Source organism: Cokeromyces recurvatus, assembly GCF_025118155.1.
Source record: "Cokeromyces recurvatus strain NRRL 2243 chromosome Unknown BX663scaffold_27, whole genome shotgun sequence".
NCBI classification, from domain to species: Eukaryota; Fungi; Mucoromycota; class Mucoromycetes; order Mucorales; family Mucoraceae; genus Cokeromyces; species Cokeromyces recurvatus.
In genome coordinates, this window is record NW_026251413.1 from 97,619 (window position 1) to 111,933 (window position 14,315).

A 14,315-nucleotide genomic window follows, 5' to 3' on the forward strand; every position below is an offset into this window, starting at 1 on the left:
ATATCGCTGTTATGATATTTGATATATGAATCTGTTTAGTTTTAGAGAATAAGACGAAAAGTAAGAAATGAGTCACATCAAGATCCTTTATGAATATAATGTAGCCACTGTATTCATTCTTTTTGACTACGATTTTGTTATTATCCCAAATATCCAACTCGACCAGTCACCCTTCTTTTTATTATTATTGTTATACCTGACTAAGTAATAGAAATCATAACACTATTATTACTTTCTTGGGCAGAAGAAGACGACAATTCTCGGAAGACCTCCCTCTCTCTCTCTCTCTCTCTCCACTACTATAAGCAGCAGTAGCGTTACAAAACAATATATATATATATTTGTATAGATTATTATACATTTCAACTAGCCAACAAAATAATACTACTCGTAATGATGAGAACTAATAAGCGAGTCATCAAAACATGATACAAGGGCTCAATTACCATGTTTCACTACTGTTTATTTTGGAACAAGTTCTCCTAGTATAACTGTATTGATATAAGAAAATCTTCATATTTGACCATCTCACTTACTATTGGCCTCCAAGACTTTGAAAAAATTTGCATTGTCTCTCTTTTCCTTTTTTTTTTTTTTTTTTTTTTTTTTTTTCAACTCACTCATTCCTCCACCAAATTTTATATATATATACATACATACATACATATATATATATATATATATGTATATACATTTTTAAACGAAAAAAATACTATATTATAAATATGTATGCATCTTTTTTTTATGATTTTGGTTTTTTTGTATTATTTAATGTATCTTCATCTTCCATACCACGCTTGTTATTATTGCTATGATCACTACTTAAATAAATAAACAAATAAATAAATAAATAAAAACAAGACATAATTTATACAATATACTTTACGATGCTTCAGGCTTCAAAGGAGACGGTTTATAATCGCGTTGCTGTGGTGGTACAGGTGGCCAATGAAATGCATGATTATTATTAATAGGTGTTGAAGAAAAATTTAAAGGACTTGGTAATTCATTTTGTTGATAAAATTCAGGATAAAATGTGGAAGGAGAAGGTAAATTTTGTGCAAACTGGGATGGCAAAGCTGAAGGTGGACCTGGTTCAGTTTGTCGGTAATAAGGTTGTTGTGGAGGTGGAGGAGGTGGTAAAGTAGACGGATCATCTTTATTCAATTCTTCTTTAATACTTGACGTAGTTGAAGATACAGAAGATACGGACAGTTGATGTCGATGCTTTGTTGTTGTTGTTGTTGTTGCTGTTGAACTATTATTGTTGTTGTTAGGGGACTCACTATTTGTGGAATCAGGGATTTGAACACGTAGTTTAGGTGGCTTTTTTGGTGTACCACTACTGACATTACTATGAGTTGACATAGCTGGGCTTGTGGGTGCACCAAGATTAGGAGAAGAAAGATTACTATTTTGATATTGTAAAGAAGCTTGTCTACTATGTAATGATGGCTGAGGTGATACAGAATAAGGTGGTTGATATTGAAGTGGAGCAATAGCATAAGATGGAATAGGTTGTTGCTGTTGTGGTTGACCACTCTATAAATATTATTATTAAGGAAAAAAAAAAAGATTCAAACTTACTTACCAAAATATACATTGGCTGGGGAGTTGGCTGCGGTTGTTGTTGTTGTTGCTGTTGTTGTTGTTGTTGTTGGTGGTGGTGGTGTTGTTGTTGTTGTTGTTGTAAATTATATATTTCATAACCTTGTGGAGGAGGTGGAGGAGGGCCACCACCACCAGCTGTCATATATCTTGATTGGGGATAATACATTTGTGAAGGTATGTTTGGCTGAGGCGACGATGAAGAATAATTCATGATCGGTGTTTTATTATGATTTGCTTGAGTTGGTACCGTTACAACTGTCGGTATAGATTTTCTATTTTCACTTATTTCTTCTTCATCTTCGTCATCTTTTATTAAATCATCTTGATCAGATGAATTAATAAAGTCTTGATTTGATTTACTTTCATGAGGTTCATTATACTTGTAAAATTTTAGTCAAGTAAATAAAAAAAAAAAAAAAAAAATACAATATTTGTAGAATAGATAGAAATCACTTACTTCCGTATATTTCATTAATATTTTATCAATGTCAGTACTTGCATACTGTACAAGTTTCCCGTTATTATTAAATATAATCAATGCAATTTCACAATCACACAAAACACTTAGTTCATATGCTTTCTTCATTAACCCATGTTTTCTTTTTAAAAATGTAACCTAAAAATAAAAATAAAGTATTAATTGTTTTTATTATTGTTTATTTTTCTCTTATCTTGAGTCTAACCTGTCTGTTACGATCATCTTTGATGGGCTGAATCTTGATCTTCTTGCGTCCCATTTTTTTTTTTTTGTCCTCTTTGTGTTATATAAGTATGATCAAATAAAAAGTAATAGTCTCTCAGGTAACGAGATTTGTATTTCTATGGCAACTTCTTTTTTTAGCCTTATTTTTATTCTTGTGTAAACTTTCCTTTCTTTTTTATGTTATTTTATTTTTATCTACGTTTTTTTTTTTTTAGTTGTCAATTATTTAAATAAAATAGAACTATTAAAAATAACAAAAAGGATATAAATAAATATATTTTAACTTTTCCAAAGAAATATATAGAAAAAAAAAGAATAAATAAGGGAAAAGTTTCTTTTTTAAGAGAAAAAGATATTTGTGTGAAAAAAAGAAGAAAAAAAAAGGGAAGGGGTAAAAATGAATGGCAATAATAAAAAAGGGAGAGGGACGAAAAACAAAAAAAAGAAAAAAGAAAAAATAAAAATCGGAGTATGTATCTATTTTTATCTTTTTTGCTGAGTTTAAAATATTATATATAAATATGTATATAAATAAATATACATATTCATTTTTTTAACCTAGCGTAGAGCGTTTCCCAATACCTTTATCACCTTCTCCTGAGGGTAATTCACCAGTTCTACCTGTAACAAATTCATTATAGATTTGACTTAATCTATGTGCTTCTTCAATAGTAATAGATGGTCTAGTTGATTTTAATGATTTGTCTAAATAATACTTTGTAATAATTGCCTCTTGATGCTCTTTGATAGTTACTAATTCATTCTTGGCTGTATTTTGATCGTAAACTCCTTTTTTGATCATGGCCAACTAGAGTTTTTTTTTTTTTAAAAAAAAAATTTTTTTTGTTTTACTTTATTATTTTTTGGGGGATGTATACTTACTCTTTGTGATATGTGTCCTTTTTCAGCTAATGTTAATGGAAGTTTCTTTGATCCATGATTTATAATAAAATCATTTTTTTCAATCTTTGATTTATCTATATTCTGAGCTTCTTTAAAACTGTCTATATCTATTGTACCATGAATGGCTTCAAGATGTGCATTATATAAGAACCCTTGAAGATCAGCTCCAGAGAACCCTTCTGTTTTTTTAGCATATTCTCTTAAATCTATAGTTGACTCTAATTTCATTTTGGATGAAAGTGCTTGAAGAATCTATTAAGGAAAATCGAAAGAAAGAGAGGGAAAAGATTATAGATATAAATTATAAACTTGATCTGTTTCTTTCTTACCTCCAATCTTTCTTCTAATGTTGGCATACCACACAATAGAGCCTTATCCAGACGTCCTGGTCGAAGTAAAGCTGGATCAATTAAATCGGGTCGACTACAAAATAAATAAGTAAGTAAATAAATAGATTTAAATAAAATAAAAAATAAAATAAGCTATGATAAAGATGAATAATGAACCTTGTTGCTGCTAATACATAAACTCCATCTAAACCTTCAGCTCCATCCATTTGAGTTAACATTTGATTCACTACGCGATCTGTTACACCTGTACTATCATGTCCTCTATAACCATAAACCTTTTTTATTTAGAATTATTTCTTTTCTTTTTTTTTTTTTTTATTTTATTTATTAGCGTACACTACTTTACCTTCGTGGTGCAATAGAATCAAACTCATCAAAAAACAAGACACAAGGTTTAGCTGCTTGAGCTCGTTCAAATAAATCACGCACTGATTTTTCACTTGCACCAATATACTTATTTAAAATTTCAGGTCCTTTTACACTAATAAAGTTTAATCCACATTCCTTGGCAACAGCAGATGCTAATAAAGTTTTACCACAGCCAGGATAACCATACAATAATAATCTGAAAGAAAGAGTATTTAAGATTTACACACTTGCAAAATTAAATCTTATTATAAATTTTACCCTGATCTTAATCTTAATGGGCACTGAGAAAAGACTGCTGCATATTTAGTTGGCCATTCTAATGTCTCTAATAAAGCTTTTCTTGTTTCATTTAAACCTATTTTAAATTAAAGTATTGTTTTTTTTAAAAAAAAATCAAATTACGTCAAAAAAAATAGATACAAATAGATACAAATTAACTTACCGCCTATGTCAGACCAATTTACACCTGAACTTTGTAATTTCACACCACGAAGGGATGAAGGTACAAATCCTTCTCGGGCTTTTGTAAAATCTTCTTGTATCAACGTCAATTCTTCTACTGATTCATCCTTTAAATTATTTTTGATATTTCGAATGGCTCCTTCATGAACTGTACGTTCAATAAAGGCTTTTATATCGGCAGCTAAGAATCCTTCCGTTTCAGAAGCAACTGAAACAAGATCAATATGTGATAAACTATTTCGTAATATACTTGGGCCATTGGACATGATAGCTTGCATGATCTATATAGATCTATTTAAAATAATCTCCTTTTTTTTCTTTTTTTTTTTTAAAAAAAAAAAACAAAAATAAAATAAAATAGTAAACTTACAAGCTTTCGTTCATCTCGATTAGGTGGTTGTAAATGTTTTAATTCACTAAAGATATGATGTATTATTAAAGCTGGATGTATAGATTGTTGTTGTTGTGCTGTGGCTATCAACATGATGGGGTATCTTTGACATGCTACAAGAGATGTACGTACAAAAAGTTCAGCTAAATGTCGACTACGGGTCGAATCTGCATGTTCTACTTCTGCAGGGATAAGTCGATCAAGGTCATCAAAGAAGATCAGAGTAGGACTGTGCCATGCTGCTTCATCAAACCATTTTTGAAGCATATCTTTAAAGACAGGAATCCGTTCTTCAGCAATTTCGGAACAATTGATTTCCATTGTATCTATTATTTTTGTTAAAAACAACAACAACAACAACATATAGAATCATAAAGTAAATAAACCATTTTATATAGTGTACTTACAAATCAAAGATAATTTGACTGATTTTAAAATTGTTTTGACAATACTTGTTTTGCCAGAACCATGAGAGCCAGTGATAAGCACGCCTCCTGATCCAGGTACAGATAAGGTATCTTTGATAGATTTCTCTGAAAGATTAGCCAAGGTATAGTGTTCAATCTTGTCTAATACTTTATCTACACCACCCAAGATAACTTGATTCTCTTGTTCTTCTTCATTATTTACTAAAACAGTTTGAATATCCTCTCCAAACTTAATTGACACAGTTTGCTTGGGTGACAGAATAGTATATTGTTCTACTACACTAGAGATAGCATTCGTTTGATTACTAGTGTCACCAAAAAATCCCTTTTTAACTCCTAATTGAATTAGAAAATGCTCCTTTTTGCCATCTATGATGAAATCAATTTTAGTCCCCTGACTTAGTGTGAATTCATCTTGCTGTTCAGATATCCATGTCTGTATAGCTTTTGTTGCTTCAGTTTCAAATTTTACTTTTTGTTTAGCTTGATATTGCACATTGTCTAATCCTAATTTGATGACAGAAGAAGAATTAATTAAAGAGAGTGGCACAAGTCGTCTTAAAATCAAAGACCCAATTGAAGTCTTTTTGTTGGAAGTTACTGAGACTCTATTATGAATATATGAGTATACAAGTGCACGTTTGTATATATATATGTGTGTGTGTTTTTTGTTGTTTATATGTATAACTTACTTGACAATATCAAAATCTTTAATTTCTAAAGTTAATTTTAAGATGGATCCCATCGCAATATGGTTTAAAGGGATAGACTTGGACAAAACAAGATTAGCAAAGAGGTGTTTCATATTTATCAAGTCATCTCTCTCTTCTTCTAATTGTACATCATCATCTTGTTTATTTTTATTACTTGTCATAAAGGCAGGCATGATTTTTGTCACTCGGACTCTTTCAGGTACACAATCGAAGAAAGACAGTAGGGAATCAGGATGGATCTGAACTGATAAATTAGGATGAGAACTAGGATAGACACGAAGACTAATCGTAGGTAGGTCCCTTTGTTGTGGTACAGCATTTGATATATCAGACACTTCTTCAGTAGTAGACTTGCGTACCTTGGGAGCAACAATGACTTCTGCTTTATTTGTTAACTTTAAAAATTCTTGTTTTGGATCTAATTCAGCGACCGTTAATCGAACCAACGTTTTGCCGTGGATCCAAACACATATGATCTGATTTACATAGACAACTCGAATTTGACTTAATAAATTTTCTTCAATATATCCTGCATGAAGTTCCTATTATCTGTGTTGACATTTTATTTTATTTTTATTTTTTATTTTTATTTTATTTATTTTTTGTTACCAGAATTTCCCAATCATCTTCAGTTAAAGGTTCAACATGAACTGTAGTACATTCAGTTACATTTCTACAAAATTCAACCATAATCTAATATATAAATGGGAGGGAGGAAGTAAGGTTATATAATGTAAAGTGTTGTTCCCTTTTCATTCAGTTCACTCTTTTTATTATTAAAATGACACTTTACTTTTTGTCCATCTTGTAAACCAATGTTCATACCCCATTGAGGGTCTATTTCTAAAACATCTAATTTACCATTAGCACCGTGAATAAATACAGAGTTAGGTTGTAAGGGCTTTGAGGCTTCACCAGACCAACCAGCGTAGATCTTTTTGGAAGGACCTGAATCACTTGTGATTTCTAAAATGACATTTTGAGGTAACTTTAAGCAATAAATAAATAAATAAATGCAGTAAAAATAGAATAACGGGGTCTCTTTTTTTTTTTTTTTCCTTTTACCTTTTTCTGATCTAATAAAGCATTCACCCATTTATGAGGTAAATTGACAAGACATGACCGAATAGGAGTAAATTGAACTATAAGCGGTTTTGGCATTTTTTTTTTTTTTTTTTTTTTTTTTGGAGAAGTAAAAAAAAAAAAAAAAAAAAAAAAAAAAAAGAATAATTTATTTTAGTTATTTAAAGTTTAACTGTTTTTTTTTCTGTTTAGTCATTGTATTTTTCACACGAATTGTAATATTTAATATATAAAAAAAGAAAAAGAAAGTAGGGGAATATAATATGGTTTTTTTTTTTGTGAGGAACATAATATAAAAGAATTTGATTAACAATCATAATAAGTTAAAAGGAATATACTACTTTAAAGAGAAAAAAAAATTCTAGCGAAGAAAAAGAAAAAAAAAACCCTGAAATTGCTTATATAATAAATTGTGGAATTAAAGGTAACAAAATTAAGTTAGCAAATTATGAAAAAAAAATATAGTATGTGTATACACATATAAAGAGTAATAAGATAAAAAACAAAAGGGAAAGGGACAAAAAAGCACGGAAATAGATAAATCAAGGTTACATACTGATTTGATACATTCTTTCAAGTGCTTGTTTTTGTAAAACAGAGTCTTGAAACTTCCTTAACTGTTCATTTTCTTTCATCATACGTTCTAATTCAGTTAATAAAGAAGATTGATTCTTTTTCAAATGTTGTAAATGCTGAACAGCTAGAAAAGAAAAAATAAATAAAAGCATACAATTTTTTTTTTCGTTCAATAAAACTTACTTCGATGTAATAGGGCTGCTTTACTCATTTTTTTATTAATACAACCAGGTAAATGTTGACGTAATTCTTCAAATCCATCTTTAATTTGAGCTCGACGCTTTTGTTCTGATTGTATATGGATTTGTCGACGAACTTCTTGAGCACTGATACCATCTTCATCTGAACTACGTTCTCCGTCATTTTCTTCCACTCTCTTTTGAGAGCGTCTACGCTTTTTCTTATTACTAGAAATACCATTTTCATAGGTTTCTTTTGAATATTGATGAAACTCTGGTAAAAAGGATTCAGGTAGTTTGTTCACATTTGCTATTTTCTCAGTAATAGTTGTTGTTGTAGTAGTAGCTTGACTTTCAGTAGTAGGAGATAACAAAGGTGTAGTGATGATAGGGGGTGAAAGTCGAGAAGAATAAGATTCAGGACTAGAGGAACCTTGCTGAGAATTGTTTGAAGAAGAAAGTTCTGTAGTAGATTGTGGAAGAGTGGTAGTAGATTGATAGATATTATATGAACCAGGAGCAGTGGACATGATAATGGGTGTTTGAGTTAAATGATCAAATCCATTACTATCGTTATAGTAACCAAAAGCTATAGAAAATAAATGAATAAATGACGTCAAATTAATTAAAAAACGTTTAGTTTATTTGCGCGTACCTGAAGGATATAATTGAGCGTCAAATGATTCCACTTTGTGCATAGTGGAAAAAGCAGCAGCAGCAGTAGTAGTTGGCATTATGTATTCGTCAAAACTGAATTCTGTTTCAATAGTATTCATTTTTTATTATTTAAAATTGAAAAGATAAAAGGAAAGTAAATATTGATTTTTAAAGGAAAGTATAAGAAAAGAAAAAAAAAAAGCTGGTTTTTTTAAAAGAGTGCTTAACCAACTAAAGATGAGTTTATTATGAAGAAAAAGAAAAGAAAGATAAAAAATAAAATAAAAAATAAAAAAATAAATAAATGAATAAAGATTGTTTTAATTTTTGACGTTGTACAAATATAATAATTCTTCTAAAGCTTTAAATAAGAAGTTTTATTATGACAAGTGAGAATTTTAGAATTTTTTATATTTATCAACTTGTTTTTCTTTTTTTTTAATAATATGAAATGCTTTTAACTCTTCTCCGTCATATAAAAAATAAAAAAGTGGTGCTATTTATCTGCTTCATGATTTTATGTGAATCTTTCTTTTATTTTATTTTTTTTCTTATATATTTTGAGTAACCCTTCTGATGCAAGAATAAGTTTAATTGGGCTCTAACGGGTTACACTCTCTCCTTTTCTTTTTTTCTTTCTTTGTTTCTCTCCTTATTGACTAGAATGTGTGTTGTTCTATGAGATAATTGAAGGTGAAGATGGCCTTGTATTATTATGTTATCTTTTATCTTCTACATATTCTCCTTAAGTTCCATTCACTTTCTTCTCCTGTAACCTCTTCTTCTCCTTACACCCATATATCCCCTTTTACACTATCTATTTGATCTAGATTATCATGAAGGCCTATGGTACTTTTATACATTCTGGTAAAGGATCTGTAATATCTCTTAGATTGCAGAAATTGTTTATATCATTTTGCTACATACTTGTGCATGCATCTTTTAGTAGTAAAAAAAAACGACTATACTTATTTGTCTTTGAAGATAGTTTACTCCCAGTTTCTATTATAAATCTAACATCATATAGTATTTTTCTTTTATAATGTAATGTCCATATATCTAACGCTTTATTTCATTTCTTCCTTTTTCCCTTAGTCTACTGTATTTATACAAGGGGAATAAAAAATATATATTTATATACATGTACATATATGAATTTTTTATTGTCACTCAACACAACATAAATGAAAAAAGTTTGTCTGTGTTTCTTCTAAACTGCCTTATCACCAGCCACCACTGCGCTGAATCAAAGAATACAATATTTAAACTTGAGATTCAGACAATATAAAATGAAATGATGGACAAATTTGAAAAGCAAATTCAGAAAAATTGAATGTCCATTTTAGCAAGAATAGAGTTAGTTTTTTTTTTTAGATAAATAAACAATTTATTTTTTTTAGATGACATGTTACAAAAACCTTTTTTTTTTTTTAAAAAAAAAAAAAAAGGTGTGTTACCATCCTTTATAACCAAATATTTTATCTCCCCTTCCAAGCATTATAGTTGGAACGAGTTTATATTTCCATCCATAGTATAATTTCCAGCTGTACTCATCTTGACTTTGACCACACGTTTTGGTTATTGTAATAATTTTTTTCCTACCCTTACGCCCACAACTATTGTTTTGATTGTCATAGCCAAAAGTTGGAAAGCTCACTTTTAGTTTATCTTTCATCAGCATTTTCATTTTTCTTATTTTTGACCCTTCAGAAGAAAAAAAAATTGATTTCAAATCTCACCCACATGCTGCTGAACAAGGAACTGATTCTGATCAATTTCCTGTTCTTGTAACAATTTAATAAAACCAAGCAACTTATTCTGGACTGTATTTTATCATTATTATGAGTGATGTTAAAATAATTTAATTATAAGACTAAAAGTAAATTCATACTATTATAACACTAAACATTGATTTTTTTTTTTCTTTTGAGTGAGTGTGTAACTCATGTCGCCAAAGGGCCTTTACAAATGTATTTATAAGACTTCATAATATTTAAGCTTGCCAACGCTGTGGAATATGATGACAAAGAGACATAAATATATCAAAAAATATCTTCAATATCTCTCAGGAAGAATTAGATAGATGTAGTCACCCTTTTGCTTTCTGCCGAGAAGAATAGTTTACATACATGTATACAAATATAAATATACATGTATGTGTGTATACATCACCGTATCGAATATGGTTTCCCTTTCTTTTTTGGTAAGAAGAATTTTGATTTTTTACAGGTAACATGTCATCTAAAAAAAAAAAAAAAAAAAAAAAAAAAAAAAAAAAAAAAAAAAAAAAAAAAAAACTAACTTTATTCTTGCTGAAATGGACATTCAATTTTTCTGAATTTGCTTTTCAAATTTGTCCATCATTTCATTTTACTTTATTCACAAATAAATTTAAAATTATCTGAAGCTCAAGTTTAAATATTGTAATTAAGACAAATCAAAATATATTTTTAATCTCCAGCATTACGTCACACTTATAATTAAAATGATTGGCCATGTTTTTTTGTCTGCAAAAAAAAAAAAAAAAAAAAAAAAATAATAACGAAGGGGATCTTTTTTTTTTCTTTTTTTTTTTATATACAGCGATTTGTTTGGCTCTCTAACTGTGATTATAAACGAAAAATAATAAAAATATTTTTATAAAAAAAAAAAAAAAGCCAACAATAACTAGAATTTTTAACAGGAAAAAAAAAAGAGAGTATTAACAAAAGTATTTTTTTTTTAAAAAAAAAAGAGTCAAAAACAATTATGGAAAATATAAAAAGTGAAGAACCTACTGTGACTTCTTCCAATAGTGAGACTGCCACTACTACTACTACAAACAATAATAATACCATTGCTGTGACTAGTAGTAGTCCCACAACAACTTCATCAGCCTTTCAACCATTTCAACAATTACATGAAGCAGTATTAGCTGCTGTCAATAGTCATACTGCTACCATCCCTAGTAATATTTTTTCCGCTGCTGTAGCTGCTGCTGCTGCGGGCAATAATGTAGCCATCCATCCTCCTCCTCCCCCTTCTTCTTCTCAATCATTCACTCAACAACCACAAACACAGCCACGTCGTACTGCTTTAAGTGAAATGGACGAAGCCAAAAAAGCAAGTATACGTGCTTCTAATAGGGAAAGAAAGAAGAAATGGCGTATTCATAATGAAGAAAGAAGTACGTTAATGGCAAAAGAAGAAAAAAAAATTTTTTTTAACTAATATTTTTTTTTTTTTTGATCAGATAAAGACAATGATTTAAGATGTAGAGTTAATAAAAGAGCTACTAAATTATATGGACCAGAAGATACACCAGAGAAACGACAATGGGTTAAAGAAGAATTTGAAAAGCGTCGTCAAAAACGTATGGATAAAGAACGTAGAAAACATATTGTAAATAATGTATTGTCTGTACCCGGAACAACAACAGATACTACTGCTACCACAACTGAAACCAATTCTAATGGACATAATCCTTCTACTAATAATGTTCAAATACCAAGTATTGTTGGCGCTAGTCAACTTCAAAACTATTACACGCCTTTACCTCAAATTGATACAGCTACTGCAGCTAAATTATTGGATTTCCCCTCTGATTTACAGCGTCAATTATTAGAGCAATTGAATAATAGTATGATGGTAAGCAAATAAATAAATAAATAAATAAAAACGGTATATAGTATGCACAGTTTAACTAATCAATATTATAAAAGGCTCTTACTGGCGCTAGTTTAAATCCTCCTCCTCCTCCTCCTACTACTACTACCACTACCACTACCACTACCGAAGAAACTCAAACTAATAATGAAAATACTACCACTACTACTACTAATACAGCTGATAACCAACAACATCAAATGGATACAAATTCATTTCATACTACTACAAACGACAATAATGCAACTACAACAGCTGTACAAGATGCACTCCAGCAAGTGATTGCACATGGACTCTCTACTACAACGAATAGTACCGTTAGTAGTGACCATAATTCGCCTATTCAATATAATACAACAGATCTAATGGAAAATAACAAAGAAAATGAATCAGGAGAAAAGAGTGATTCAATCATGAATGCTTCCACTGTAGATATTCCTCCTACCACCACCACCACCACCACCACCACTACCACCGACGCTGACAATGAGTCAATAAAGAAAGATAAAGCAAGTGAAGAAGCCAATTCAAAAAAAGAAGAGGAACAAACAAAAGATGAAAAGAAGCCAGAATATCCGATGGATGCTGTTCTTACTTTGATGCAATTGAATGCTGGTTGGAGACAATAACATGATAATAATAAAATTCTTTATAAATGTAATATGATTTACTTCGAGTGTGTATCTAAGTGTGCGTATATCCAAGTTTATTATTTCTATGAATAGTGTTGTAATCATATAATAAGTTTCTTTTTTCGTTTTTTTTTTTTCTTTTTTTTTTTATTATTGTTATTTCTTATCAAATGAATACTACTTTATTCGTTTCAGGGTTTCATGCCAAGACACGAGCAAAGAATCTCGCATATGAATTTGAAAGGTAAAATTGAGATGACAAGCATGTACTTTGTCTACATTTAATGACTGATGAATAAATAAATATTTATATATTTGTATATGTATTTATAGATATGGACGTCTTGTTCGTCTAGATATACCCGCACCAAAGAGTCTTAATTCAAAGCCGTAATAATAATAATAATAGAGAGAATATGCTGTATTTTTGTATAAAATATATTTAACCGGCTCTATCTACTGTTGTATATTAGTTATGCTTTTGTTCAGTTTGAAGAAAAACAAGACGCTGAAGATGCAATTGAAGAAATGAATGGTAGACATATGGATGGATATATATTACATATTGAAGTAACTTTATTTTATTTTATATTGCTTATTATCTAACTTTTTTATTATTATTATTATTAGTGGGCTAAAACACCTTTAGAGAATAGACGTCCATTTCATTATCAAAAACAGCGTAGTAATCGTAGCAGATCTCGGAGCCCATATCGTCGTGAACAATCCATATCACCTTCAAAATATAATAATGATGATTCAAATCTACCTCCTCCTAGACGACTACGTTCAAGATCTCGTTCTCCAATAAATTATCAAAGACGTCGTTCTTTATCACGCAGTCCATTTTAATAAAGATAAAATTATACAGAGAAACCTTTGTGCAATTTTATTTTTATTTTATATATTTATACATATTACAATTGTGAATAAATGAGTTAAAAAGAAAAAGAAAGAAAAAAGAGACAGAGAGACAGAGAGAAAGAAAAAAGAAAAAAGAAAAGCAAATATTGAATACAGGCTGTATACATTAATTGTATGTTGTTGCTGTCGTGTATTTACTATCATATCGATATATATATATATTTATATGCACATAGATTATAATTGTTTACTTAAACGTGCCAAGTGATAATTGATAGTATTTGCATGTTTTGTTCGTTGAACCTAGTCAAATTATGTTAGTTGAAGTTGAATATTTATGCTGGATTAAAAATACTTACAGGCTTGCCCATGCATGTTATTAATGAATTTGCAATCATCCCGCAACGTTTATCATCAGTACCATTGGCTGCCCAGCATTCAAATAGAGCACCCAATTCAGCTACACATGGAGTGACTTCAAGAATCTTCTTGGGTCTGACCTTAAGCTGCTTTAATTTCATCCTGTCCTGTCAATTACAAAAAAAAAAAAAAAAAAAAAAAAAAAAAAAAAAAATAGAAAAAAAAACAGAACTTAAAAATTAAAGGGGAGGGGGTGCGTGCAATAATCATGGACTTTTGATTTTTTCCCAAATTTAGTAATCTTTTTTTTTTTTTTTTCTACAGCTGAAGAAAAAAAAATGGGACACTAATTTTGAAAAGGGGACACTCATTTGAAAAGGGGACAATTA

General features: G+C 29.7%; 7 protein-coding genes across 7 annotated transcripts; 3 read left to right on the top strand and 4 right to left on the bottom strand.

Moving 5' to 3' along the window:
* Positions 1–742: 742 nt before the first annotated feature.
* Positions 743–2,348, bottom strand: BX663DRAFT_554540 (uncharacterized protein; the record flags this gene model as incomplete). The annotated part of the gene is made up of 5 exons (XM_051531539.1): positions 743–821; positions 887–1,542; positions 1,592–1,990; positions 2,069–2,227; positions 2,295–2,348. The coding sequence occupies 5 exons, from the start codon at positions 2,346–2,348 to the stop codon at positions 743–745; spliced, it is 1,347 nt and encodes a 448-aa protein (XP_051379812.1).
* Positions 2,349–2,867: 519 nt separating this feature from the next.
* BX663DRAFT_532627 (P-loop containing nucleoside triphosphate hydrolase protein) lies at positions 2,868–6,753 on the bottom strand (the record flags this gene model as incomplete). The annotated part of the gene is made up of 12 exons (XM_051530475.1): positions 2,868–3,122; positions 3,197–3,469; positions 3,547–3,640; positions 3,724–3,828; positions 3,914–4,048; positions 4,195–4,291; positions 4,379–4,679; positions 4,769–5,115; positions 5,197–5,825; positions 5,910–6,472; positions 6,540–6,623; positions 6,724–6,753. The coding sequence occupies 12 exons, from the start codon at positions 6,751–6,753 to the stop codon at positions 2,868–2,870; spliced, it is 2,913 nt and encodes a 970-aa protein (XP_051379813.1).
* Positions 6,754–7,561: 808 nt separating this feature from the next.
* On the bottom strand, positions 7,562–8,544 carry BX663DRAFT_440411 (uncharacterized protein; the record flags this gene model as incomplete). Its single annotated transcript, XM_051523394.1, has 3 exons — positions 7,562–7,713; positions 7,773–8,357; positions 8,424–8,544. The coding sequence occupies 3 exons, from the start codon at positions 8,542–8,544 to the stop codon at positions 7,562–7,564; spliced, it is 858 nt and encodes a 285-aa protein (XP_051379814.1).
* A 350-nt stretch (positions 8,545–8,894) lies between these two features.
* BX663DRAFT_519651 (uncharacterized protein) lies at positions 8,895–9,569 on the top strand. The gene has a single exon (XM_051529021.1). It carries the CDS (start codon positions 9,262–9,264, stop codon positions 9,466–9,468), a length of 207 nt encoding a protein of 68 aa, XP_051379815.1. The 5' UTR covers positions 8,895–9,261; the 3' UTR covers positions 9,469–9,569.
* A 1,436-nt stretch (positions 9,570–11,005) lies between these two features.
* Positions 11,006–12,735, top strand: BX663DRAFT_545316 (uncharacterized protein). The gene is made up of 4 exons (XM_051530923.1): positions 11,006–11,030; positions 11,109–11,591; positions 11,658–12,052; positions 12,127–12,735. The coding sequence occupies exons 2-4, from the start codon at positions 11,174–11,176 to the stop codon at positions 12,697–12,699; spliced, it is 1,386 nt and encodes a 461-aa protein (XP_051379816.1). The 5' UTR covers positions 11,006–11,030; positions 11,109–11,173; the 3' UTR covers positions 12,700–12,735.
* Positions 12,736–12,832: 97 nt separating this feature from the next.
* BX663DRAFT_519655 (uncharacterized protein) lies at positions 12,833–13,580 on the top strand. The gene is made up of 4 exons (XM_051529022.1): positions 12,833–12,946; positions 13,036–13,092; positions 13,176–13,272; positions 13,333–13,580. Exons 1-4 carry the CDS (start codon positions 12,873–12,875, stop codon positions 13,552–13,554), a joined length of 450 nt encoding a protein of 149 aa, XP_051379817.1. The 5' UTR covers positions 12,833–12,872; the 3' UTR covers positions 13,555–13,580.
* A 223-nt stretch (positions 13,581–13,803) lies between these two features.
* BX663DRAFT_554544 (uncharacterized protein) lies at positions 13,804–14,087 on the bottom strand (the record flags this gene model as incomplete). The annotated part of the gene is made up of 2 exons (XM_051531540.1): positions 13,804–13,869; positions 13,926–14,087. The coding sequence occupies 2 exons, from the start codon at positions 14,085–14,087 to the stop codon at positions 13,804–13,806; spliced, it is 228 nt and encodes a 75-aa protein (XP_051379818.1).
* Between the last annotated feature and the right edge of the window lie 228 nt (positions 14,088–14,315).